The sequence below is a fragment of the Typopeltis vanoorti genome, chromosome 14, assembly GCF_054136105.1.
Source record: "Typopeltis vanoorti isolate ZY-2024b chromosome 14, IOZ_Tvanoo_1.0, whole genome shotgun sequence".
NCBI lineage: Eukaryota > Metazoa > Arthropoda > Arachnida > Uropygi > Thelyphonidae > Typopeltis > Typopeltis vanoorti.
The window spans coordinates 61649836-61675252 of NC_143562.1; the positions used below are offsets into that span (position 1 = coordinate 61649836).

The 25417-nt window shown below is 35.7% G+C and overlaps 1 protein-coding gene across 7 annotated transcripts in view; it reads right to left on the reverse strand.

Annotated features, from left to right (window-relative positions):
• Window positions 1-25417, reverse strand: part of LOC150099532 (rap guanine nucleotide exchange factor 6-like) — a 486813-nt gene that overhangs the window by 117135 nt on the left and 344261 nt on the right. For all 7 annotated transcript variants that reach the window (XM_090404032.1, XM_090404034.1, XM_090404030.1 and 4 more), the window contains 3 exons: window positions 21405-21581; window positions 18170-18269; window positions 14853-14980 (listed from right to left, as the gene is read on the reverse strand). In XM_090404032.1, the coding sequence (XP_090260158.1) occupies window positions 14853-14980; window positions 18170-18269; window positions 21405-21581 (405 nt within the window). The remainder of the gene's footprint in view (window positions 1-14852; window positions 14981-18169; window positions 18270-21404; window positions 21582-25417) is intronic.

Genomic DNA, 25417 nt, shown 5'->3' on the forward strand with positions numbered 1-25417 from the left:
CTCATATCTGCGGTCTCTAGTCTATGATCAAGTGTTTTACTTCTGACCCAGCTCTCAGATCCATAAGTTAAAACTGGTTTGAACACTGTCTTGTATACAGCTAATTTAGTGTTCCGGCTAATTTCTCTCTTATTCCATATGAATTTATTCAGTTGACAGCCTACCATACCAGCTCTGTTGATTCTGTTGTCTATTTCCATATTTAATTTACCATCTTCACTAAAAATCGTGCCTAAGTAGCTGAGGCACAAGGACCAACTTTTCCTTTTTCATTGTGTCAATTGCTTTTTCTAAAGCATCAAAAAATTCCTCCACTTCTACCTTAGTAGAACCTTCTGTGGGACCATAGGCACAAATAAGTCTCATTGTCCAATTCCCCATTCTGATATTTGCCCACATCACTCTACTTGAGACTGACTGCCATTCAAGAAGATTAGCCTTATATTTTGTGTTGAATACTATGGCTGCTCCTTCTTTTCCTTGATTGTCATTTCCTGAATATAACATTTTGTATTTATTGCTCAGAAAGATCTCACCAGTTTTTGTCTTTTTTGTTTCAGTCAGCCCTATTATGTTGATCTGGTACTTATCTAATTCTTCAGCTAGCTCCATTTCTTTGCCATTCGGGATTCTTATGTTGATAGTACCGATCTTTAACTCTGGTGATGTTGAGTTGGGGTGTGCTTTCAGATTTGTTCCAGTAGCTGACTTTTCGATGTTCACCCTGGTTGACCTGGCGAAAACAACGAGGTGGGCGACGCCCCAGCCGGCATGAAATTTTGTCATGTTGTACCATCATTTTCTATATTGGTTTATGCCAATAAGAATACAATTTGATTGGTTAAATCCCAAATTTCCAGCCCATCCTCGTTTGTTCAGTATCCAGGTAGATACCCAACAGGGTGCACCACGAGAAGGTGAGGATTGGACATTAGGTCAGAAGCCCTGGTCGGTTCTCCGCATTCCTTTAAAGGCTATGTGGAGGTTTCCTTCCTCCATTAAATAAAATGTAAACAAATTTCTCCTTTCTCAACCCACTACCCATAGTAAATAAATTACTACAAGTTGATTAACCAACCTCTTGGGTATGGGAGATCTACAAAAAAATTTACATTCCATAGAATGAATATCATTTTTAATACTCCCTCCACTGTATCTGCATCACCTTGAAAAACAGGAGACTAAATCTGTGCACAATAGCCCAGATGAGGTCAATGTTCATTTCAGCATTGTAAACCAACAAACGATGAGTCTTAGGACTCTATGGAGGTGCCCATGCAATTATAATTATCCTCTGGTTTGTATTTGAAATATTTGCTATATGGTCCCTGAATTTTAAATTCCTGTCCATTAAAGCTCCAAGATCCCTAGTCTTGTCAGCTTCTTCTAGCATTATGCCACTAATATAATATATCATTGAATACTCATTATACCAAAGTGCATAAATTTACAATTACTAACACAGAACTGTGTTAGTAATTGTAAAGTTATGCACTTTGTTTGTCAAAGCTGTATAACTGAGAGGAGACCTCCACATAGCCTTTAAAGGAATGCGGAGAACCGACCAGGGCTTCTGACCTAATGTCCAATCCTCACCTTCTCATGGCGCACCCTGTTGGGTATCTACTTTGATACTGAACGAACGAGGATGGGCTGGCAATTTGGGATTTAGCCGACCAAATTGTATTCTTATTGGTTAAACCAAAATAAAAAAACGATGGTGCAACATGACAAAATTTTATGCCGGCTGGGGCGTCGCCCGGTTAAACAAGGCCCCCCGTTGTTTTCGCCAGGGAACCAGGGCGAACAGCGAAAAGTCAGCTACTGGAACAAATCTGAAAACAAACCCCAACTCAACATCACCAGAGTTAAAGATCAGTACTATCAACGTAAGAAGCCTGAATGGCAAAGAAATGGAGCTAGCTGAGGAATTAGATAAGTACCAGATCGACATAATAGGGGTGACTGAAACTGGTGAGATTTTTCTGAGCAATAAATACAAAATGTTATATTCAGGCAATAACAATCAAGGAAAAGAAGGAGTAGCCATAATATTCAACACAAAATACGAGGCTAATCTTCTTGAATGGCAGTCAGTCTCAAGTAGAGTAATGTGGACAAATATGAGAATGGGGAACTGGACAATGAGACTTATTTGTGCCTATGGTCCCACAGACGGTTCTACTAAGGTAGAAGTAGAGGAATTTTTTGACGCTTTAGAAAAAGCAACTAACACAATGAAAAAGGAAAAGTTGGTCCTTGTTGGGGATCTAAATAGCAGAGTAGGAAATGATTGTGAGACATATAAAAATATTTTGGGAAAATTTGGAGAAAAGAGCAAAGCTAATAATAATGGCAAATATCTGTTGGATTTCTGCTCAGGACATGGACTGGTTATTACTAACACCATGTTCCAACATAAAAATGTGCACAAATTCACATGGAGAGAAGAGGCTAGGAATAAGAAAAGTCTCATTGACTATGTTATTGTTGATAGTGATGTTTTCTCCCTGGTGCAGGACACCAGAGTGTACAGAGGATTTGAAATTGGAAGTGATCACTATTTAGTCTTGAGCAGGATAAAATTGAATTTCATATTGAAAAGAATAACATGTAAGAAAGTTTTAAAGCGAATAAAAGTTGAGCAGCTCTCAGATGTGAACTGTAGACTAAAATACAGAAAGATTATTGAAAAGAAAACGAAAGAGTTTGAGAACAGGAATCAAACCTTGGAGATTCAGTGGCAAACTCTGAAGAAAACATTGATTGATTCTGCCAGAGAGGCATGTGGTGAGGTTGTGTGCAAGGATAAAAAAAATCAGAACTCCCTGGTGGACACAGGAAGTTAAAGAGGCAGTGAAGGAAAAGAAGAAAGCATATCAAAAGTTCCTGGCAAACAAGTCAGCTTTTACTCTTACAGAATACAGAGACAAATGTAAGAAAGCTAAACAGTGTGTAAAACTAGCTAAATAAAAGTCATGGGAGGACTTTGGCAAGAATATAGAAAATAAATATCAAGAAGGTGTCAAAATATTCTGGAGGTTGTTGAAGAAACTTAGGAATGGAGGAAAGAGTGCTGTAAAAGGAATTAGAGATGATAAAGGTGACATGGAAACAGGAGAAAAAGATATCCTTGAAGTATGGAATAATTACTTTGAAAAACTGCTAAATGAAACAAGCAGTGATGACAGCACAGTGATAAAAAACACTGACCAGGCATGCAGTCAGGAATACATATCCATACTTGAAGTAGAAAAAGCCATCAAAGGCTTGAAATGTGGAAAGGCAGCAGGAGTAGATGATATTCGACCAGAAATACTGAAGTATGGTGGTATAAAAGTCTTACAGTGGCTGCACTGCATAGTTCAGAAAGCCTGGACAGAAGGACGAATTCCCGATGATTGGAGTAGAGCTCTCATAGTACCCATATATAAAAAGGGAAATAAAACTGAATGTGAGAATTACAGAGGTATTATCCTACTGAGTGTTCCTGGCAAGATCTATGCAAGTATACTTGAGAAACGGTTGAGAAGAATTGTTGAAGAAAAGCTTGGTGAAAAACACGCTGGATTCAAGTCAAATAGAGGCTGTCAGGATCAGATCTTCACTTTACGACAAATAGTCGAGAAAGCATGGGAATATAACAAAGATCTGTATTTAAGCTTTGTCGATTTGGAAAAGGCATATGATAAGGTGCCAAGAGAGAAGCTATTCAATATGCTGCAGTTATATGGTGTCAATGAGGCATTATATCAAGCAACACAACTCAAATAATTAGTCTTTATTTGAGTTGTAAGTCAGCAGTTAGAATTGAAGGAAGTACAGGAAGATGGTTTAATGTTAAATCTGGTGTGAGACAAGGATGTACATTATCCCCTCTGTTATTCATTATCTATATGGATCACATTATGAACGAAAGTGGTATTAAACCTGATATCAAAATTGGAGATGTTAATGTCAGCTCTTTGCTTTATGCGGATGATGTTATACTTCTAAATAAATCCGCTACAAGTCTGCAAGATTCTCTGACTAAATTGAATAGCTGTTGTAATAGATATGGTATGAAGGTCAGCAATAAAAAGACAAAGACAATGAAAATAGGCAGAATCATTGAAAATGTCAACTGTGTTGTGAATGGAGAACCTGTGGAACAAGTAAAACATTTCAGCTACTTAGGCACGATTTTTACTGAAGATGGTAAATTAAATATAGAAATAGACAACAGAATCAGCAAAGCTGGTATGGTGGGAAGTCAATTGAATAAATTCATATGGAATAAGAGAGAAATTAGTCGGAACACTAAATTAGCTGAATACAAGACAGTGTTCAAACCAGTTTTAACTTATGGATCTGAGAGCTGGGTTAGAAGTAAAACACTTGACCAAAGACTAGAGACCACAGATATGAGAGTCCTGAGAAAGATTAGAGGCATGAACAGATGGCCTCAATGGCAATATCATATTAAAAATGAGGATATTAGGAAAGAACTTGACATTGTCAGCATCCAGGAATGCATTAGCAGAGCTAATCTCAGGTGGTATGGTCACTTAAATAGAATGGAGAGGAAAGATTAGCAAAACAAGTGTTCTCTGCCAGGTTGGCAGGAAAACGACCCAGAGGAAGATCAAGATATAGGTGGATTGATACGGTACAAAGTGGCTTAGACGATAGAAATATAAGATCTGATAATGTTGGAGTCTTGACAAGTAACAGACTGATTTGGATGAAAAGTGTAGATAGGAAGTTAGTAATGATGTAATTTTTTCATGTAGTACTGTCATATCCTGTACACCCCTTGAGGGTACATGGCTGGAATTTGATGATGAACACAGAGCTGATAGCCATTTTCATATGCGCATAATTCCAGCTTATTCAAATCATTCTGCAAGCATCAGTCACATTCCTGATTATTCTTGCCTATTTTTTTGCATCATCAGCAAATAGCTGTCTCCTGTCAAATCCTTTCCAATGTCATTAATGTAAAGACTGAATAACAATGTACTAAGGACTGATGCCTGGGGTACACCACTTTGATATCTGTCAGTCAGCCATCCTTTTATTCAAGCTAATAGCTTATAATCCAATCCCATATCCTCCAACTTATATAACAGCCATCTAAGTTGCATCCTGTCAAAAGTTTTAGCAAAGTTCAAAATATATCATGTGGATCCATTCTCCTTGTATAACTCAACTGCTATGTTATTATAAAATATGAACAAGTTATTTAAACATTACCTTTCCTTAGTAGACTCTTGCTATTCATTGCAAAGTATAGATTCCCTGTCAACACATTCATGTATGTAATCTCTTATCAACTTTTCCAAAATCTTTACTACTGTTCCAGCAATATTGATACGTCGATACTTAGACCCAACAGTTTCAGTACTACCTTTGTGTAATGGGATTATCCTATATCAGTGGTGTTCGACCTTTTTTTACTACGCAAGCTACTTTTCTATAAAAAGCTATTCAGCGATCTACTCTCTTATATAAGTTATTCGGCGATCTACTCTCTTATATAGGTCACGCTCCCCTCAACCTGATATCTGATTACGCACAAATAAACAACTAAATAAAAAATACACAACTTCTTCTTCTGCAGCTTCTCCCACTTAAGTGGGGTCACTGTTTGTAATGAGTCTCCTCCACACCTTCCTGTCTTGGGCTGTCACCACATTCAAGTTCTTCATCTCAAGTCCTCTTCTACCAGCTCCCTCCATCTCTTCTTCGGCTGCCCACGCTTCTGCCTTCCTTGCACATCCATCTGCATGACCCTTCTTCCCACATATTCGTCCTCCCTCCTCATCACATGACCAAACCATCTCAACCTTGCCTCCTGTATTTTCGCTCCTAAGTTCGTAACTTTCACTGTTCCCCTGACATAGTCATTTCTCAGACAATCCTTTCTGGTCACACCGCACATCCACCTAAGCATTCTCATCTCTGCTACTTCCATCCTGCTGATGTTATTTTTCCTCAGGGCCACAGTTTCTATAGCATATGTCATAGCTGGCCTCACTACTGTCCTATAAATTTTGCCTTTCAGGTTGATCGGCACCCTCTTATTGCATAACACTCCAGCCATCTCCCTCCAGTTCCTCCAACCCGCTTGTATCCTGCATCCCACTTCCTTCTCAGCTCCTCCATCTTCTTCCACTTTTGAACCTAAGTATCTAAAGTCTCTCACCTTCCTGATAACATTTCCTTCCAGCTCCAGATCTGTCTCCTGGCCGCCGCAGGCCACTGCGCAACACATATACTCTGTCTTACTTCTGCTCAGTCTCATACCTCTCTCTTCCAGTACTTTTCTCCATCTTTCCAGTTTAGTTCCCGCTTCTTCTCTTGAATCTACACACAGCAAGATGTCATCTGCATACAACATTGTCCAAGGCGCATCTTCTCTCACCTCCTCTGTTACCACCTCCATCACAATATTACACAGAAACGGACTTAATGCTGACCCTTGATGCAAGCCAACTGTTACTTGAAAACTTTCTGTCTGTCCCAAACAGGTCCGAACACTTGTCTTCACATTTCTGTACATTTCCCGCACCAACCTGACATATTTCTCTGGCACCTTCTTCTCCCTGAGACACCTCCTGACTTCTTGCCTTGGCACTCTATCGTATGCTTTCTCCAGATCAATAAATACCAGATGTAGCTCCCTTTGTTTCTCTTGATATTTTTCCATCATCTGTCGTAACCCAAAGATAGCATCTGTTGTTGATCTACCAGGCATGAAGCCAAATTGTTCCTTTGCAATCTCCACCTCCTTCCTCAATCTACCATCAAGAACCCTTTCTAGGATCTTCATTGTGTGGGACATCAACTTTATTCCTCTGCAATTTTTACAGTCTTGTGCATCCCCTTTACCCTTGTAGATGGGGACAAGAGTACTCTCCCTCCATTCCTCGGGTATATTTTCCTGTTGGCAAACTTTCATGAACAGGTCCCACAGCAGGTCAATTCCCTCTTCCCCCAGTGCCTTCCATGCCTCCACTGGAATTCTGTCGGGGCCCACCAATTTTCCATTCCTCATCCTCTTCATGGTCTCCATCACTTCCATTCTACTGATGTTCTGCACCATCCCCTCAGAAGGCTGCCCATCTCCTCTGTGAGTCCTTGCATTTTTCTCATTCGAAAGTCCCTCAAAGTATATTTTCCATCTGTTTCTTATGTCCACATCCCTCCATAATACTCTTCCTTCAGCATCTTTGATCTGCCTCACATGTAAGATGTCCTTTGCTGCTTTATTTCTACATTTCGCTAGATGGTAAATTTTTCTCTGTCCTTCCTTTGTTTCTAATTGATCATTTTTTTTTTTTTTAAAAATACACAACAAAAAACTTTATTTGTGTATTTCAAAATGTATTTATCACTTTTAATTACTTTAATACAACAAATATTTTAATACAAAAAAAAAAATATATATATTGGAATAAAATATTTATTTCTCTATTTTGGAAAACCAAACTTAGAAAAAAACAAGAGATTGATTACAAACTCACAAGTTACAGGAAATGCTGGTTGATTAAAAAAAAAAAAAAAAAAAAAAAAGTTCATATGAAATTTGGCGTTTGGACCTCGCAATATTTTCATAGTCAAGTTGATATGAAGAAGTGGCCAATCGCAGACAATCATCCAAATGATCATTTGTAATTTAGTTTCTTAATTGATTTTTTATGATGGTCATATTTGAAAAAGCGGATTCTGACAAGTATGTCGATCCGAAACACGACAGAATGTTTCGCGCAATATCAGTTAATATTAGGAATTTTTCATGTGCATACTTCCAAATGACTTCATTGTTTATTGATTTTAAATGTAAACTATTCTGAATGTTTATTATCTCAAGTTCTACTTCAGCTTGGTTTATATCAAACAGCCCACTAATTTTGTTTGAAATTTCTGCGATGTTCAAGTTTTCTTGAAATGGATTATTGATAAAAGATACAATTATTTCAGTTTTATTAAAATTTTTAAATCTTGAATTTATTTCTTTCTCAACTAATTCTATTTCACGAATAAATTCTTTTAAATCATAGCGAAGCATTTCTTGATTTTGTTCAAAAAATTTTAATAAATATGGGAGATGTCTAAATTTGCGGTCATTTATATTTTTCTTTAATAATAGTAAGTATTGTTGGAAAGTTTTTATTGAACTTAACATGTCAATTAAATTTTTATCTCTACCTTGTAATTCTAAATTTAAATTGCTTAATTTCATAAAGGAATCTACTAAAAATGATAAGTGTAACAACCAGCTTTTATCACTCAATTGTGGATAAATATCTGCTTTTTCATCAAGAAAATTTTTTATATCGCTAATTAATACAAGCAATCTTTCTAAAAATTGACTTCTGCTGAGCCAGCAAACATTATTGTACAACAGAAGTTCCCTACCATCATCTGCCTGTAATTTAAATAACTGCTGTTGCAGGGCTTTTCCTCGAACAGAATTTACAATTTTAAATGTAATATCCAAAACATCTTTTGTGTTTAATCTTTTACTACACAGTACTCGTTGGTGAATAATACAGTGGTACGTTAAAAAATCTGGATATTTGTCATCGTTTTTACATAATGAAATGAAGCCTGATTTATTACCTATCGTTGCAGGAGCACCATCAGTAGTAATAGACACAAGTTTAAAAAGCGCAAGTTTGTGTTGTTTCACAAATTCATCAAATGCTGAAAAAATGTCTTCTCCCCTAGTCCTTCCCAATAATGGTATAATTTTCAAAAGTTCTTCTTTACTTGAATAATCTTGAAATACCATGCGAATAAATACCATTAACTGTGAAATATCAGTGAAGTCGTTTGATTCATCAAATTGTAACGAAAATGCAACACACTGGTGAATGTCTGACATTAACCTGGCCTGGAAACTTTTCTCTGGCAATTGGAACTCTTCCTTTCGGCAATTTGAAACCTTGTCTGCAGCCTAGAAGTAGTCTCTAGCGACGTAGAGAGAGACTACTCTCTCTACGTCGCTAGAGAGAGTAGATTACTTCTCTAGAGACTACTCTAGAGAAGTAGTCTCTCTCGAAACGAGAAGCTCCTTTCTGGAAGCGGGAAACTCCTCTCTCTCAAGCAATGTGGATCCGGGCAGTCTCTCTGACGGTGACTCTGGACCAGGCGGCCTCCTCTCTGACAGCAATTCTGGAACCGGGAGGTAAAAAAATAAACTTTGTTTGTCTCGGTATAGTTAGCTTCAAAAGAGTTATTTACAAAAACATCTAATACAAACTATACCGAGACAAACAAAGTTTATTTTTTTACAATATTCACATGGGACTCAACCTAAGTAAAAAATCGATGTAATGTGCTTTGGAATAATTAATATTTAAGCTACAATCGCGTTTTTACACTTTGCTTATAATCGTATTCACTCGGCTCGCTGTTTTGACTTCCACTAATCCAAATTAATTCATTTACCTGGACGTATAAGAAAATTACTGATTTGACAATTTTAACGAAAAATAAATAAACAATAGCAATACACTTAAAGCGAATTAAAAATAACATTTTATTTATCATTATTTTGTATTATGTTTTCAGTTTTAATTAAATTTGTAAGTAAGGAGGAATGCACAAGAGATCGACCAAAAATCGCTCTGCGATCGACGGGTTGAACACCCCTGTCCTATATTCTTTCCAGTTCTGCCAAATCTTCATTGTGTTCAGTTTCAAATCATACGGAGTCAATGACACTGCCAGCTGAACACTATTAGCATCCATGCTAATATCCTATTAACCTCTATGTGCCAAATTCATTTTATTCAACAGCTCTGGTATCTCTTTCTAATACACCTAAGTACCTTCATCCTGTTTAAGTTAGCATTGTGTTCAATGTTGCACACACACCAAAGTTGCCACTTAGTTGGCAACTTTGGTGTGTGTGTTCAACACAAGAAACATTTCCGCAATCACACATAAGATTAGTCAATGTGATGTATGGACATGTTCAAAACTTCCTAAATGGCATCAACTTCATCACAAAGAGCAGCATTTTTTTGTGACAATCTTATTATTATTATTACCCAAGACCCCCATGGAGTCAAAGGCTTATCTAGGAGGTCCTTTTGTCATACACACAGCTCATCATATTGCACCTTAAACACACTCAAATTCTTTGAAGACACTGCACCACTCTCAGACAAGGCATTCCAATCATTCACAACTCTTCATGCAAAAAACTTACTTCTCACTCATCTACTCACACCCTCTATATACAGCTTCCAGGGATGACCTCTGGTTCTCCTCTGATCTCCCACCGTTTGCTGTATAAAACCTCTCTAACGTTAATCCTATTAACAACCCTTTACTAACTTGTAGGTCTCTATTATATCTCCCCTCTTCCTCCTATCCACTAGACACAGTAAATTGCATCTTCTCAACCTTTCCTCATATTCGACATTCCAGAGGTCAGAAACTAGCTTAGTCAGTCACCTCTGGACCCTTTCCAACATCTCTTCATCCTTTTGACAACCAGGTGACCAAATCTGCACATAGTCCATGTGTGGCATAATCAAGGCCTTATACAATGGAACAAGAATGGAAGGAGGGTGATTATTATAGGAGATTTCAACTATGGTCGCATTGATTGGAGTGAGGAGAGGACACATGGGAGGAAGGAACTGGATTTTATGCGGTTATTAAGGGATAACTATCTGCGACAGCATGTAATGGAAAATACTAGGGGTCAGAGAGTGCTTGACCTAGTAATTACATCTGAGGATTTGGCTGTAACAAATATGACCACATTGCCACCAATCGGTGAGAGTGATCATAGGGTCTTAACTTGGGAGGTGGCTAAAGGTGTAGAATTTTCAATTAAAACAGGGTACATGTGGAATTATCGGGCTGGAAAGTATGACAAGCTTAGGAGTTTGATTGGTTCAGTGCCATGGCATGTACAACTGCAAGGACTAGAAGTTGATAGTGCATGGGAGGTAGTTAAGAAGTGCTTGCATGAAGCAATGGCTGACTGTATACCTAGAGTCCGAATAATAAATCAAGTAGGGGTTAAATGGATGAATAACACCATTAAGGTTGAGTTGCAAAAAAAGAAACAACTATGGAGGGAATTTAAGGAGAAGGGTGACCGGCAGGCACATGAACGGTATAAAGCGCAGGCCAGAAGGGTGACAAGTGTGGTAAGAAAAGCAAAAAAGGATTATGAAAGAACATTGGCCATGCAGGCTAAAGAGAATCCTAAACAGTTTTTTAGATATGTAGCAAGTAAAAGGAAAAATGTACATGGCAGATTGATTTTAAAGAATGCCGATGGTAGGGAGGTAACTGAATCAGTTGAGATAGTTGAGTTACTGAGTGAGCACTTTGCAAAAGTATATTATCCAGGTGGTGACATTGCAGAAACGAATAAACCAGTAGATTATACGGGAATTGTGGTTAATGAAGTGGAGGTGAGTATTCTATTGCAAAACCTCAATGTCAATAGATCTGTGGGATTGGATGGTATACCAGCTCGTGTTGTACGAGAAGCAGCTAAAGAATTGTCAGTACCCTTGACCATTTTGTTTAATTTGAGTCTCGGGTCTGGGTTAGTCCCGAGCGGGTGGAAAGAGGGGAAAATAGTTCCACTGCATAAAGGTGGTTCCAAGACTGCTGTTGTAAATTACCGACCGATTAGCATATCAGGAATCATTGTCAAGGTCTTAGAGAAATTAGTCAAGAAAAGAATACAGGATTGGATAGATGAAAATGGGATATTGTATGGGGGGGACAACATGGGTTTGTGAAGGGTAGATCATGCCTCAGTAACTTGCTCACGTTTTATAACACAGTGACGGCTGAAGTGAATAGGGGTAATGGGTTTACAGTGATACTACTGGACCTTGCCAAGGCCTTTGATAGGATACCACATGGAACCCTAATCAGTAAACTGGAGCAGATGGGTATAGATATAGGGTTGGTGAGATGGATAAGAGGGTGGTTGAAGGAGAGATATCAAAGAGTGGTTTATTCAGGAGTGGAGTCTAAAAGACGTCTTGTGACTAGTGGAGTGCCACAGGGCTCTGTTCTTGGACCACTGCTTTTCAATTTGTTCATCAATGATATTGGAAAGGATCTGAGAGGAAGTGTTCACTTGTTTGCTGATGATGCAAAGTTGGGTAGAGCAATTGTGAGTGCACAGGATGTCAAAATTTTACAGGATGATTTGGATAGTTTGGAGGACTGGGCTAGGAAAAATGGATGTCAATTTAATGTGGCAAAGTGTAAGGTTATGCACTTTGGGGTGAAAAGAATAGCAGCAGTATATCGCATTGGTGGAACCATATTCCAGGAGATTGATGAGGCCAGGTATTTGGGAGTGTTGGTGATAGGGAGTTGAAGTTTAGGGGGCACATTGCAAAAGTAACTAAAACAGCTCACCAAATCACTTGGCTTCTGAAAAATACTTTAACATGCAGAGACAAACAAGTTGTTGTTCCTCTGTATCGAACCTTGATAAGACCCCATCTGGACTTCTGTGCCCAGCTATGGGCACCAGGGTTTCTTCGTGATGGGGAGGAAGTGGAGAGGGTCCAGAGACGAGTGACCAAGATGATAGCAGGTCTGTGGAATGAACCTTATGAGAATAGGTTGAAGATTTGTGGGTTGCAGAAATTGGACGATAGGCGAAGGAGGGGTGATATGATTGAGACATTCAAATTACTGAAGGGTTTTTATAAGATTGATCCAGAAGATATTTTTGAAAATATGACTGGTGGTGGGAGGACTAGGGGCCATGCATGGAAGCTGGGCAAGAGCGTGGTTGACAAGGGTGTTAGAGCTAGGTTCTTTACTTGGAGAGCGGTAAATGAGTGGAATAAGCTTCCAGAGTCTGTTGTGGGTGCTACGACCGTGAATGAGTTCAAGGCAAGGTATGATAGATACTGTGTGAATGTTGAATAGTTGTTCTTGACATGATGTTAGGGCCTCCCTCGATGAGTCTGTCGACTCCTTGGAGTTTCCCGGAACAATAATAATAATAATACCATCACCCATCTCAACAATATGGTATTCTAAAAACACTAATCCATAGAGCTAGAGCAATTTGTTCCAATGACATTGCTCTCACTGCTGAACTTTCACACTTACGTCACACCAATGGCTATAATCCCCATAAGATAGATAAAATACTAAATGCTCCCCAGAAATCTCCCCCACTGTCTACTACAGAAGACTACTACAACAAAACTGTCACCATCCCATACATTAAAGGCACATCTGAAAAGATATCTAGAGTGCTTAACAAACACCAACTATGCACCGTATTTAAACCATATGTGAAATTGGAAACTCTCATTTATTCACCTAAGGGCAGATTCTCTCCTTTATTACATCCAGGAGTCTATGAAGTGCCCTGACATCCGCCTCAGTGAACACAAAAAATATATCTGGCACTTTCGCTATGGCAAGTCGGGTCTAGCTGACCATGGTTTGGATACCCCCGCACACAGGATCAATTGGAAAAAAAACAAAAGTGCTGCACAGAAGCTTTTACAAGTCAGAGAGGTTGTTCCTGGAATCAACAGAAGCCTTGAAACATACTCCAGACCTCAACAAGTATGGCTGTATAAATCTACCAAAGATTTGGGAGACAGTCATCCTAAGACTAAATTAATACCTGCTTTCTCTCTCTCATTTTTTTTTTTTTTTTCAACTTAGATGGCACCTAATTAAGACTTTAGTCTTTGTGTTGCATGCTACAATTGCTCATACTAGTCCCACTGTTACACCGGACTGTGGTTGTCTCACTACTGTAACAAACTTTGTTTGTGTGCTCTGAAGATGCTGGATAGAATACCAGAGAGATATTAGCAATTAAGTCAATAAATAGTTATTTTCTTATCAACCAGTGTTTGCATCTTTCCCATTAAAATCTAATCAACATGTGCAACGAACACATAAGCCTTTCCACACGGTCTGCAATCTGCATTTCTTCAACCTCTCTCTCTCCATAGCCAGCACTTCAAAGTCCAGACATTGTCTGGACTTTGGAGTGCTGGCTGGTCTTAGTTTCATCTCTGGACCAGCATTTATGATGCTTACTGATCAAAAAGGCTTTGCAAAAACCAAAATTGTCATCAAACTACTACCTGTTTACATTATTAATGTTCCAGAATCCTTGACTAATTGCACAAGGGTATTATACAGTGAGACTGAACCAGAATGACAGTTGATAATATGCAATATAATTTTGTAACTGATTCTGCTAGAAATAGAATGTTAGCCTCCTTTTAGCAGTCTGTTTTTTTTTTAAAAAAAGATATTTGCTTGTTCATCAAGGTTATGTTAAGTGATCCAGAATGTATTTAGAAAATAAGTAGCTCTCAAATGAAATGGTCAGACAATATCAAATAAGACCTTAACAGAACTGGCATACAATGGCATGAAGCAACAGTATTCACTCAAAACAGACATGCCTGGAGTAGGAAACTATTCAATCTGCTCAGATCTCAGTGACTATTGTTTTAGGAAGTATGTACCCTCAAAGAATCACAGATGATAAGGATAATATAAAAAATAAAGATTAAAGATATTCTGGAGCTTCAGAGTAATTACTTTAACAGATTATTAATTGTGATAAGCAATGACAGAACAGTGGTAAAAAAAAAATTCAAGAAATGAAATCAGGAGCATACATATTAATGCTTGAGGTAGACCACATCATTAGAAATGTAAAATGTGAAAGGCTATTGGTATAGGTGATATTTGAAACTCAAATATGCAACTATAAAAGTTTTACATTGTTACAATACATCATTCTTAAGGTCTAGTCAAATTTCAGATAATTAGAGTAGAGGTTCCATTGTAATCATCTAGAACTAAGAATTACTCACTTCAAACATTTTTTGATATTTGGAAGGTAATTTCTCCCAAGTTGATCTTAATCTTGAAACAGCTCCATGACCTAGTCCACTAAGAATGGCAAACATTGAATTGTAATTTTTGCATTCTTTACACTGTCCTAAATAAGAAAACAATTAAATTAAATTAAATTTATATATATGATTAATTAGATATAGTCATTAGCTAATTTTTATGACTAACAACTAATCTGAGCTATTTTTTTGTTTTTAAAGATAAATGTGTATCTAATAAATCTTATTTAATATTTGTGGAGGATATTGATTGTCAAATGTTTAGGCAAGTAAAAGGAAGACAATCCTAATGGGAGATTTTAATTAGGAATGTGGATTGGAAAGAAGGGACATTGTATAGTAACAAGGGGAGTGAATTTGCTGAGTTTCTGCTGGATAACTATCTAAAGCAGCATGTAATATAAGCAACATGAGGCTTATTGATGTTTGATTTGGTGATATCCTCACAGGATGTGCTTTTAAATGAGGTATCAACACTGCCACCTGTTGGTGAAAGTGATAATGACGTATTGGTTTGGAAGGCAGTCAAACATGAAAACGTTATCAAGAAGATCAATATGTGGAACTATAAAGGGGGTGATTATCAGAAGCTCCACAGTCAACTAGTCAATTGCACTGGGTTGATCAACTGTGTAAAAAAATGTGGACAGTGCATGGGAAATGATAAGGTAGTATCTAACACAAGCAATGCATAACTGCATACTAAGAATTAAGTGAATAAATAGAGTAGGAATTGGATGGATAAATGAACAGTGAAATTAAGCAAGCACTGTTACAAAAGAAGTTGTTATAGAGGAAGTACAAGACAGTTTGCAGTGAACAGATGTATGAAGAATATAAACTGCAGGCCAGAAAAGTAACAGATGTGGTTAAAAAAGAAAAGCAGAATGAGAGGAGATTGGCCAGTCAGGTCAGAGCTAATCCAAGGGAATTTTTCTGCTGAATCTTTTGTGCGAATTTTGTTTGCCTTTACTTGAATAAAATATTAATCCATATAATTTCTTGGCATCATTAAGTTAAATTTATTCCATTAACTTCCTACCATGATGGCCTGGTTGGCCGAGTGGTTAGCGTACTTGCTCTCCAGCCAAAAGGCTGCAGGTTCGAATCCTGCCATGGATGTTTGTGATTGTCTGTGAAAATACTAGTGGTGGTAGTGGGCGGTAGATGGCGTTGGTGTAGTTGCGGTTCATTGGTGGGTTGAGTGGTAGAGACAGAGTTGTGCAGTGGATTCCCTCCCTCGATGAGTCTTTGGAATCCCTGGAGGTGTCACGAAATAATAATAAAAAAAAGTAATAATAATAATAACAGCTTTGCTAATTCTGTTATCTATTTCCATGTTTAATTTGCCATCTTCACTAAAAAATCTGGTTCATCCTTAAATTGTTGCAAAAGGTCCAGTTTCTTGCAATGTTCCTTTTGTTCATCTGACAGTTTTTGGAACGATTTTTGCACAAACTTTTTTCATGTTCAGTTCTTTCATTAAAATGCATTGAACATTTTCCCTGTCCATATGAACTTTCAGCTACAATTCGAACACCCAACCTTCTGTCTTTTCAAATCACATCTCACATTTTTTAATGTTGTCATCGGTAACTGCTGTGCATGGGCAGCCTGGGTAAACATCTTTCATGCTTTCTCTGCCTTCCAAAAATCGTTTGTGCTATTCAAAAACGTGTGCACAAAACATGCACTCTTCACTGTAAGCCTCAGTCAATAATCGAAAAGTTTCCGTAGCAGATTTCTTCAGTTTCACAAGAAACTTGATGTTAACTCACTGTTCACTCTTGCACTCCTTTCCGACTGAGGGTAAGAAAACGTCTATATTTGAACACGTGCCCACTCATATTGAGTAAAACGATGGAGTTGAGCCTTGTCTCATGGTGACAGGTTAGAACATGCTCTATAACCATCTCTTTGTCTCTCCCCTCCCATTCTCAAGCTATAGAGTTAGTCTTGTTTTTTTTTTGTGTCAGACCTCGTATATCAGTGGTGTAATGTGCCCATTTTGGTTGGGTGTGCTGTCGTGGCTTATGCAACCAGCACTATAAAATTCATGTCACTTTGAACATATGATTGCATTTTTATCGATGTATGAAAGTTTTAAGAGTGTATCATCTTAATTTGTGTAATGCAATTAATTGTAGGATAACTTTGAGTACTTTCATTTATCAATTAATTGTAAGCAAATCTGTGTAGAGTGGGGGACAGTGTGTTTGTTTTAAGACACTGTATATTAAAAAACAATAATGAAGGAGAATGCTACATTTGGTTAATATATTTGAATTACTCAAAGGTGTAAAATTTGGAAGAGAAGATGAGGCTTACCTCTTTCAACTACAATACTGTTTCCCATTGTAAATATGGGCAAAAAAAGTAATAAAATTATCGAAAATTATATATATATATATATATATATATATATATAAATAAAATTAAAATATATTAGAAACTTGTCTATATTATATATAAAAACTTGCCCACCATATCAGTTCATACTTCATGCATGCAAAACAGATGAAACTCAGAATACAAAAACAGCAACTCATGACAAATGACAACGTTCAATTGGATTGGTTGATACAATAACCAATCACAGCCTCTAAGTGCTATTGTCTCAGAGCTCACCCTGCCTCACCTTCTGAGCAGTTTAAAACTACTAGAACACTAGGAATTTGACCTGCTGCACCATCTGTACATCTTTTCAAAGGGCTCAAAGGTGTATGTATTTTGAACGCAAACCTGGGCTAGTAACGTGAATGTGATGCAATGTTTACATATTGAAGTACGTCCTCTTGATGAAGCATTAGTATATTGTGCAGTGCTCATCCACCAAATAGCAATGTTGATGATATTGCTATTTGGTGGATGAGCACTGACAACCTAGCACACCCAGAATATCCCCCCCCGATATATATATATATATATATATATATATATATATATAGATAGATAGATTATTTTTTAAATTAGGAACTGGTACACCATTTGTTACCTTACTAACACTTGTGCATTATTTATTTATTTATTTATTTATTTTTTTTTTTTTTAGAATCTGTTAATTGCAATTAAAATTACTTTATTTAATGTAAGCTATAAGTTATCCATTCTCTGATTTCTAGATTATGTAAATTATCTTCGAAATGTATGATATATAATTTGCATCTGTCAGTTATATTGTTTATCCATATTTTATCCATTTATTTAAGATTTTTTTTTTCAATCAAAATGGGATAAAATAAAGAAACTATGAATATCAAACACTGTTCACTTACTTGCTACTTTAATAAACTGTTTAATTATTCTCATCCGTCTAAGTAGTTGATGTTCTGAACACACTTCTGAGACGACCCAAAACATTTCCCGATTGACCAGCTTAAATGAAGAAAATAATTTTTAATTATAAAAAAAAACATATTAAATTCTATTAAGAACTATTACGAATAGGCTTATATAATGAGTATTGTATTACACAAAAATCATCTCTCTTTCACAGTGGTTATGGTTTAAAATGAAAGAAAATACATTCGAATATAAACATTAACACAAAACTAAAATCCAAATAGATTAACAAATGACAAGGTAAAGATTATGAAAAGAAATTAAAGTTATTTCTTATTATCTCAATGAAAATTCTTAAGAAATTACTGTATTTGGATTTATTTCACAGAAATGCTAGCCTTATTATCCAAAGATTTTATCTGCATGATGCACAAGAATACCTCAAAATTATCGCAAATGGAATAACAAATTTATGAGATTAAACCTTTAATCCATTTCTGCTAGGCTAGGATGAAGCAAAAAATAAAATGACCTGTTTGCAATAAAAAGTGTATAGCTATTGGCAGAGAACAAATCATGAGTACCATGTGTCCTTAAGATGAAGAAAAAAACTAAATATTGATAAACAGATTGGTAAGCAAACAAAATGAATGAACAAAATAAAGAACAGCTTTGCATATTAGTACTACATTAAATTATTACAGGGTGAGGGAGAAAAACTTGTTATATTCTATACAAATATGAACGAAATAAAATTATATATGTAATGTCAAGAGCTAATAATGGTAACTCAAAAAACACTACATTATTATCACAATAAAAAAAAGTTATTTTCATACTAGTTAAGTACAAACATATAGCATTAAAAATTTTAGCTTTTTATTATTTTATTAAACACATACATGATATGAGCATGTATATTTTTGGTGACCAAAAAATGAATGTGACAAAAGACAACTGGCATTGAGTTTAACAGGTCGTGATAATATAAACACTTAAAACAACTAGTTTTGCCACATATGCTAGTGGCTTCTTCTGGGTTAGGAAGAACAAAACATACAATAAGGAATAAACATGTAGGAACCTTTACACCAAAGTGTAACAGTTCCCACGTGTTTACTATACATTCGTATAGTCACAATGAGCTTTCAAGCCCAATGGGCTTTCAAGTCCTTGGTGAACATAAAAAATACATCCAGCACTATCATTATGACAAGTCAGGTCTAGAAGACAATACCTTGGATACCCCCTTCACACAGGATCAAATGTAAGAAAACAAAAGTGCTACACAGAAGTCAGAGAGAGACTGTTTTTGGAATCAACAGCAGCTTTAAAACATACTTCAAACCTCATCAAATATATAAATTTACCAAAAATCTGGGGGAGAGTCATTTTAAGATCTAATTAATACTTGTTTTTTCTCTTTTTCCAATATAGATGGTGCTTAAAATATTGCAACAGACAACATTTAAGCTATTCCCACTGTTATACCAAATTGTTTTGTGTACTGTGACAAATTGTTCTTGCGCTCTGAAGATGCCATATATAATACCAGCAAAATATCAGCTAATAAGTTAATAAACATTAATTATTTTCTTATCATCCTACATTGTAATAAATACCATGAAAATAAACTAACATTACAAGATGATGTTGCTATCTTGATTAATGGAATCTGTTCATCTTGTTCTTGATTTTCCTCTTACCAAAATTTTACTATTTACAGTCTTCTTAAGAATACTGTCATTTTCCATACAAGAAATATGTTTTGCCCAGTGCAACTTTTTGAACTAAATATTGTAATAAATTATTGATTTATATATTTGTATTATGGATATCTTTTGAGCTGAATACATATAAGAGAGAATAAAAAGCCTGATTATCCCTCTTTATTTGATTCTGCACTGTCTACCATCCTATTTTGGTTGACTTGTGATCATTAATCCTAAATATTTGAACTGCTCCACTTTTCTATTTCAAGGTTCCCAAATTTCATGCTTGTCAGTTAAATGATTCTACCTAGTATTAATCATAATTTTCTTCTGATTAATTTTTACCTTTATCTCATATGCTGATTTTTCTAGTTCTAAATATATTTCTTCTGTTTTCTGTTGGGTTCTTAACAAGATGTTAATGTCATCTGTATATGCTACAATCTGCAATGATTTGTTTATTGGAGTGTCTTTAGTATCTACTGGTAATAATTGGATGATGTAATCCAGGAAAGGAATCTGTTAAATCATTTAGTATTTTAACCTGTGCTTCTAAGTTTTTCATTTGTTAAACTGTTAAATCTTACTTGCTTATCTGGTATTCCAAAGTGTATCATAACCTCATATAATTTTTCTCTATTATTTGTTTCCAATTTTTCTCCCACACTCACAAAAGTTTTTTGTGTAAACCTATAGTGCATTAGTAATGTGGATGGGCTAAGGATTTTTTTATTTTTATTTTTTTACAAAGTCTAGAAGCTTTGTTCTGGAGACTAAACATGGAACTTTTTTCAAGACACCTGAGGCCTCCAACAAGCAGGGCAGTGGTCTCATGGTGATGAAATTTATCTCTAAAAATAATCACCAACATATATGTTAACAGTAGTTTTTTTTTTTTTTAATGTATCTCCCATCCATGAAAGGTTATTCTGTAAACCTATAGTGCATTCATACCATGGGTTAGCTAAGGATTTTTTCTATTTTTATTAATTTATATATATATATATATATATATATATATAGGTATTTTTTATTTATTTTTATACACAGTCTGGAAACTGCTCTAGAAACCAAAACATGCAACTTCTTGGAACACGGAACTTCCCTAAGGTCTCTAAATAAGTGGAGCAGTGGTCTCACACTGGGTGATGAAATCCATCTCCACCCTAAAGACAATTATAGACATCCATTACCACAGCAGAATTCGAAACCATAGACTCTTAGTTGGAAAATCGATATGTTAACCACTTAGCCAACCAGGATGACAAGTTAAAAATTAAAATTATTATTAAATATTTTCCTAATTTTCATACAATAGAAAAATCCATATAAATTAAATCATAATTAATCAGAATGGAATTAACCACCAAACCAGCTATGATATGTTTACATGTCAATGTCTACTGAAGCTGAAATAACATGAATATGAAGCATTCAACTAATATTTCTCTGCTTTCAATTCATTGAAAACATTTAATGAAGTAAGAAAAGAATGCGATATAACATTTGAACTAACCTCAGCAAACTTTGATAACATAGGAACTCCATACTTTGATTTGACTAAAAATAAATCATCAATGTACTCTGTAGGTTCAATTTGTCGAAATATGCTAAAATCTTCTATAGTAAGCTGGGTAGCTACTTCTACACTATTTAACTGAAGAAAATGTACCTGGCTTTCTCGAAGAAGTTCCTGTCAAAAGAAAAAAAGCTAATATTAATATTTATATATTATTATCATCCAAGCATCTCCATGATGAATCAAAAGACTCATCATAGGGTGCTCACACTTTATTTATTTTGTTAAATTCATCCAAGAATGTTTGGGAATCTATTCTACATTAGTACCATGGATGGGTTAAAGGTTAAATAATTCCCTGCTATAGAGATCAAATATTTGAAACTTTTTTGAATCACTTCAGGGGCCTATAAGTGGAATGGCGATCTCACAGTGGGATGTGAAATTCACAAATAGCCTAAAGCAGAGATTAGCAAACTTTTTATGAGAAGGGCTGAGTAATAAATATTTTACACTCTGTGTGCCAAAAGGTAAAATCAAGGATAATGCACTTATATATAAGACAGAAAACAAAATTTATATACATATATATATATATATTTTTTTTTTTTTGTTAATGGGGCATAATTACAAATTGCAAATGCTCATATGTAAAGCAAATTATAGGTGCAATGAATACAGTATATTCCAAGGAGGATCAGTGGAGGAAGTGGATCCTTGGATGAGGTGAATAAATTCTTTAATTTTGCAGGAAGTTGAAAGGTGGCAGGTTATCTTTCTGTTTATTTTATCTGATGCTGCTTTAATATATAGAATGGCTACAGTTTTATTGTAATCTAGTTTATTTTTATTATTGTCTTGTGAAGAATTTCATTGATAGTATTTTTGTTGTAGCCATTCTTTAGGAAAGTATTGCTGATAGCTTTTAAATAATGTTTAAGTGCTTGCTCACTGGAGCAAATCTTTAAAGCCCTGTTTTTGTTTTAATGACACCTAGTTTTTGTGTTGGTAAGAGTTTGTGTGTATATACTAGCTAGTATGGGTAGGCTCATGATAAACAATGAAGGAAAGGCTGCCAGAAGGAAGATGTGTAACAAGAAATGGAAGTGTTTTCTGACTTTCAATTGTGAATTATATGCACGTGTTGTTTATTTAGGTGGATGAGGAAAGTGTCTGGTATCTGGTGGTTATGGACCCGATAACGAAAAATTTGTCAATGTACCTAAGCCAGACTTTGGGTTTTAACGTAAAGGAATCTAGAGCACATTGCTCAAAAGCCTTCCATATGCAAGTTAGCAATTGGGGGGGGGGGGGTAAGCAAGCCCATGGCTGTGCCTTCTTTTTGCAGGTAAAAAGTATTTTGTCACACAAAACAACCAGAACATGGTACATGGGCAAATAGTGCCATGATATTGGATGGGAATTTGACCTGTAAAAGAAGAATTGTGGATTGGGATATTTGTAAAAAGGGAAGAGATGTCAAAACTAATAAATCACTTTCATCAAGTGTAATGTCCTCAATTTTATTTACAATGTGTTATGCGGGTTTTTTTTTTATATATATATATATAAGAGGAGGAGGGGGGAATGACCTACCAACTCTTTGAGTTTTGATGCCAGTTTCATGGCTAGATGATAACTGAGAGCTATTGATACCTTCAACTATTAACCAAAGCAGTATTCTGCTTATGAATCTTGGGCAAACCATAAATTCTCAGGGAATTTAACTGAATCTGCAGGCCACAATATGACGGATTTAAGTAATTCTTCTGTTTTATTTTTAATCTAATTAGCTGGGTTATATTTCACAAGTTGACAGGTGATGTTGTCTGAGAATAACAGATTCATTTTGGCACTGCCTTCATTGGTTCTAATAATTAGGATGTCCTGACTTGCTTTTAAAGATTTCACAGCTGCCAATTCAGTTTTTAGTCAGGTTGCTAGTTATTGCTTTAGTATTTTCCAAAATGTTAGAAGTTTCTAATTGTATTTTATCAGCTATGGTGGTTGTGAGAAATCTTATGATTCTTTCAATATGCTATATAAAATCCAATTTGTTAAATGGATGTCCTGGGTGTGAAAGCAAAGTTTAAGTCTTTACTAAGTAGCAAGAGTTGTAGGCATAACTAGAAAAGTTAATGACATGACTATTCATTGAAGGCAGCTGGTTGCTCCTGTTATCGCTTATTTCTGGTTGTTTGTTTTTATCCTCTCTTCTTAGTAGTTGGATGCTCCTATTATCACTGGCTTGTGGTTGGCTGTTTTCAAAGTCATTCAATGATGAGAAATTTAAATTTGTCTGTTAGCTGTTTAAATGCTGCCAATGTTTCAAGCTAAGAAATTTGACTATAAGTTTTACTTTCTTTGTTTCCAGGGTATGTTTAGCAGAAATGTCAGTAATCCTCTTAAGGACATCTCAAACATCTGGATTTAAATAGCTGAAAGTTCCAATTTTAAATTTAGAATCTCATTTTGAGAATAATTTGAATCTGTTCTCTGAGGACTGTTTTTTCATACAGTTATTAATTCTTAGTGCTTTTGCCAAGGTGAAGTTCATTTTTTTTTTTTTTTTAGTTTGATGCAATTAGGAATAAGATTTCTGACTCTACATCATTTTAAAAATGCCAATAAATGTTCTGATTAATCAAAACAGAAATGTGTATCTTTAGCTTACCATAGCGACTGCACTGCTTGCGTGTTAAATCTCCATGAATCATGAAAATCTTTTCCTTTAATGTTACACGGTAATCAGCATTCATTTCAATAAATTATAGGGACTAGAACTATGTTAGGAATAATTAGTTTTATTTCCCAACATTTCTATCTTCATATTGTAAAATATTTTCTTTATTATGTTATGAATGTTTAAGATGTCATCATTTGCAAAATTTGTAATATTCTAATTCTATTATCAACTTTATATTACTATCAACTGCACCTTTGTTATTTCTTTGCATGCGCACTTTAGGCCTAACTTACTTCTACTTTACTCAGTCATAACTACAATCTGCTTAAGATAGATCTCTCTTTTAATCCCTTATAATCTTCTTTATATTCCCACTGTTAGTAGATGACCTTTGTTATTAGTCTATTCACGATAAACAGGATACCAACTCTCAAACTATACAATTTAGAAAAATTTATTTGTTTAACGACTGTGCTATTCTAAATTATATACATATAGCTTGAGAATTTAGGTATGGAACATATGCAAGATCAAATTTAACATACACAATCTTTTATAGCTTGGTATTCTGATTCTTAATCAAACAGGCTTGCGGGTTCGCTAATTTTTTTGGAGACAATGCATCGGCAATGGATCAGGCAAGATAGTTGCACAAACAAAACATTTTATTTTAACCTAGTAAAATAGTACAATGCACAAACAAATAGGAGACATTAACTCTCTAAGGCCTTTTACATACACAGTAGGCAAAATATGCAACTAAACTTTGTACACTCAACACTTAATTAACCCTGTCACAATGCTTAGCTATCTAAATTAGACACGTAGCTGCTTCTTATGATACACATAGCTAAACTTCGTTCACTACATGTATTGGTTAACATTCGTCTACCCTTTCTTTACTGTAACTTATTAACTAAGTACTAACAATTTCCTGTAAGCACACATACAATTCTCACTTGTAAGCTTTTAAGACATTAACAACATTGTGCTTGCTTACATTGACTTTTTACAAACACAGTTCAATTAACTTGAATAAACCTCGGCTAGTTGAGCTTGATGTTGCGTTTCTTCCTGGGTACTGGCTGTTGCCTGGACTATCCTTGCGGTTCTGCTGTAGAAGTTTTCCGGGAAAGCTTAGGTTGATTTTCCGTCAGGAACTCGAATGGAACTGCTGAAGTTACCACAATGTCTAATGGGTAACCACACTCTCATAGCACGTCCTTACATCCACAGGAAATCCCCCCCCCCCCCCACACACACCTGGGGTCATATATCTGGAACCAAAATCAGGAGACAAAAAAAAAAAAAAAAGTTCGTCTTA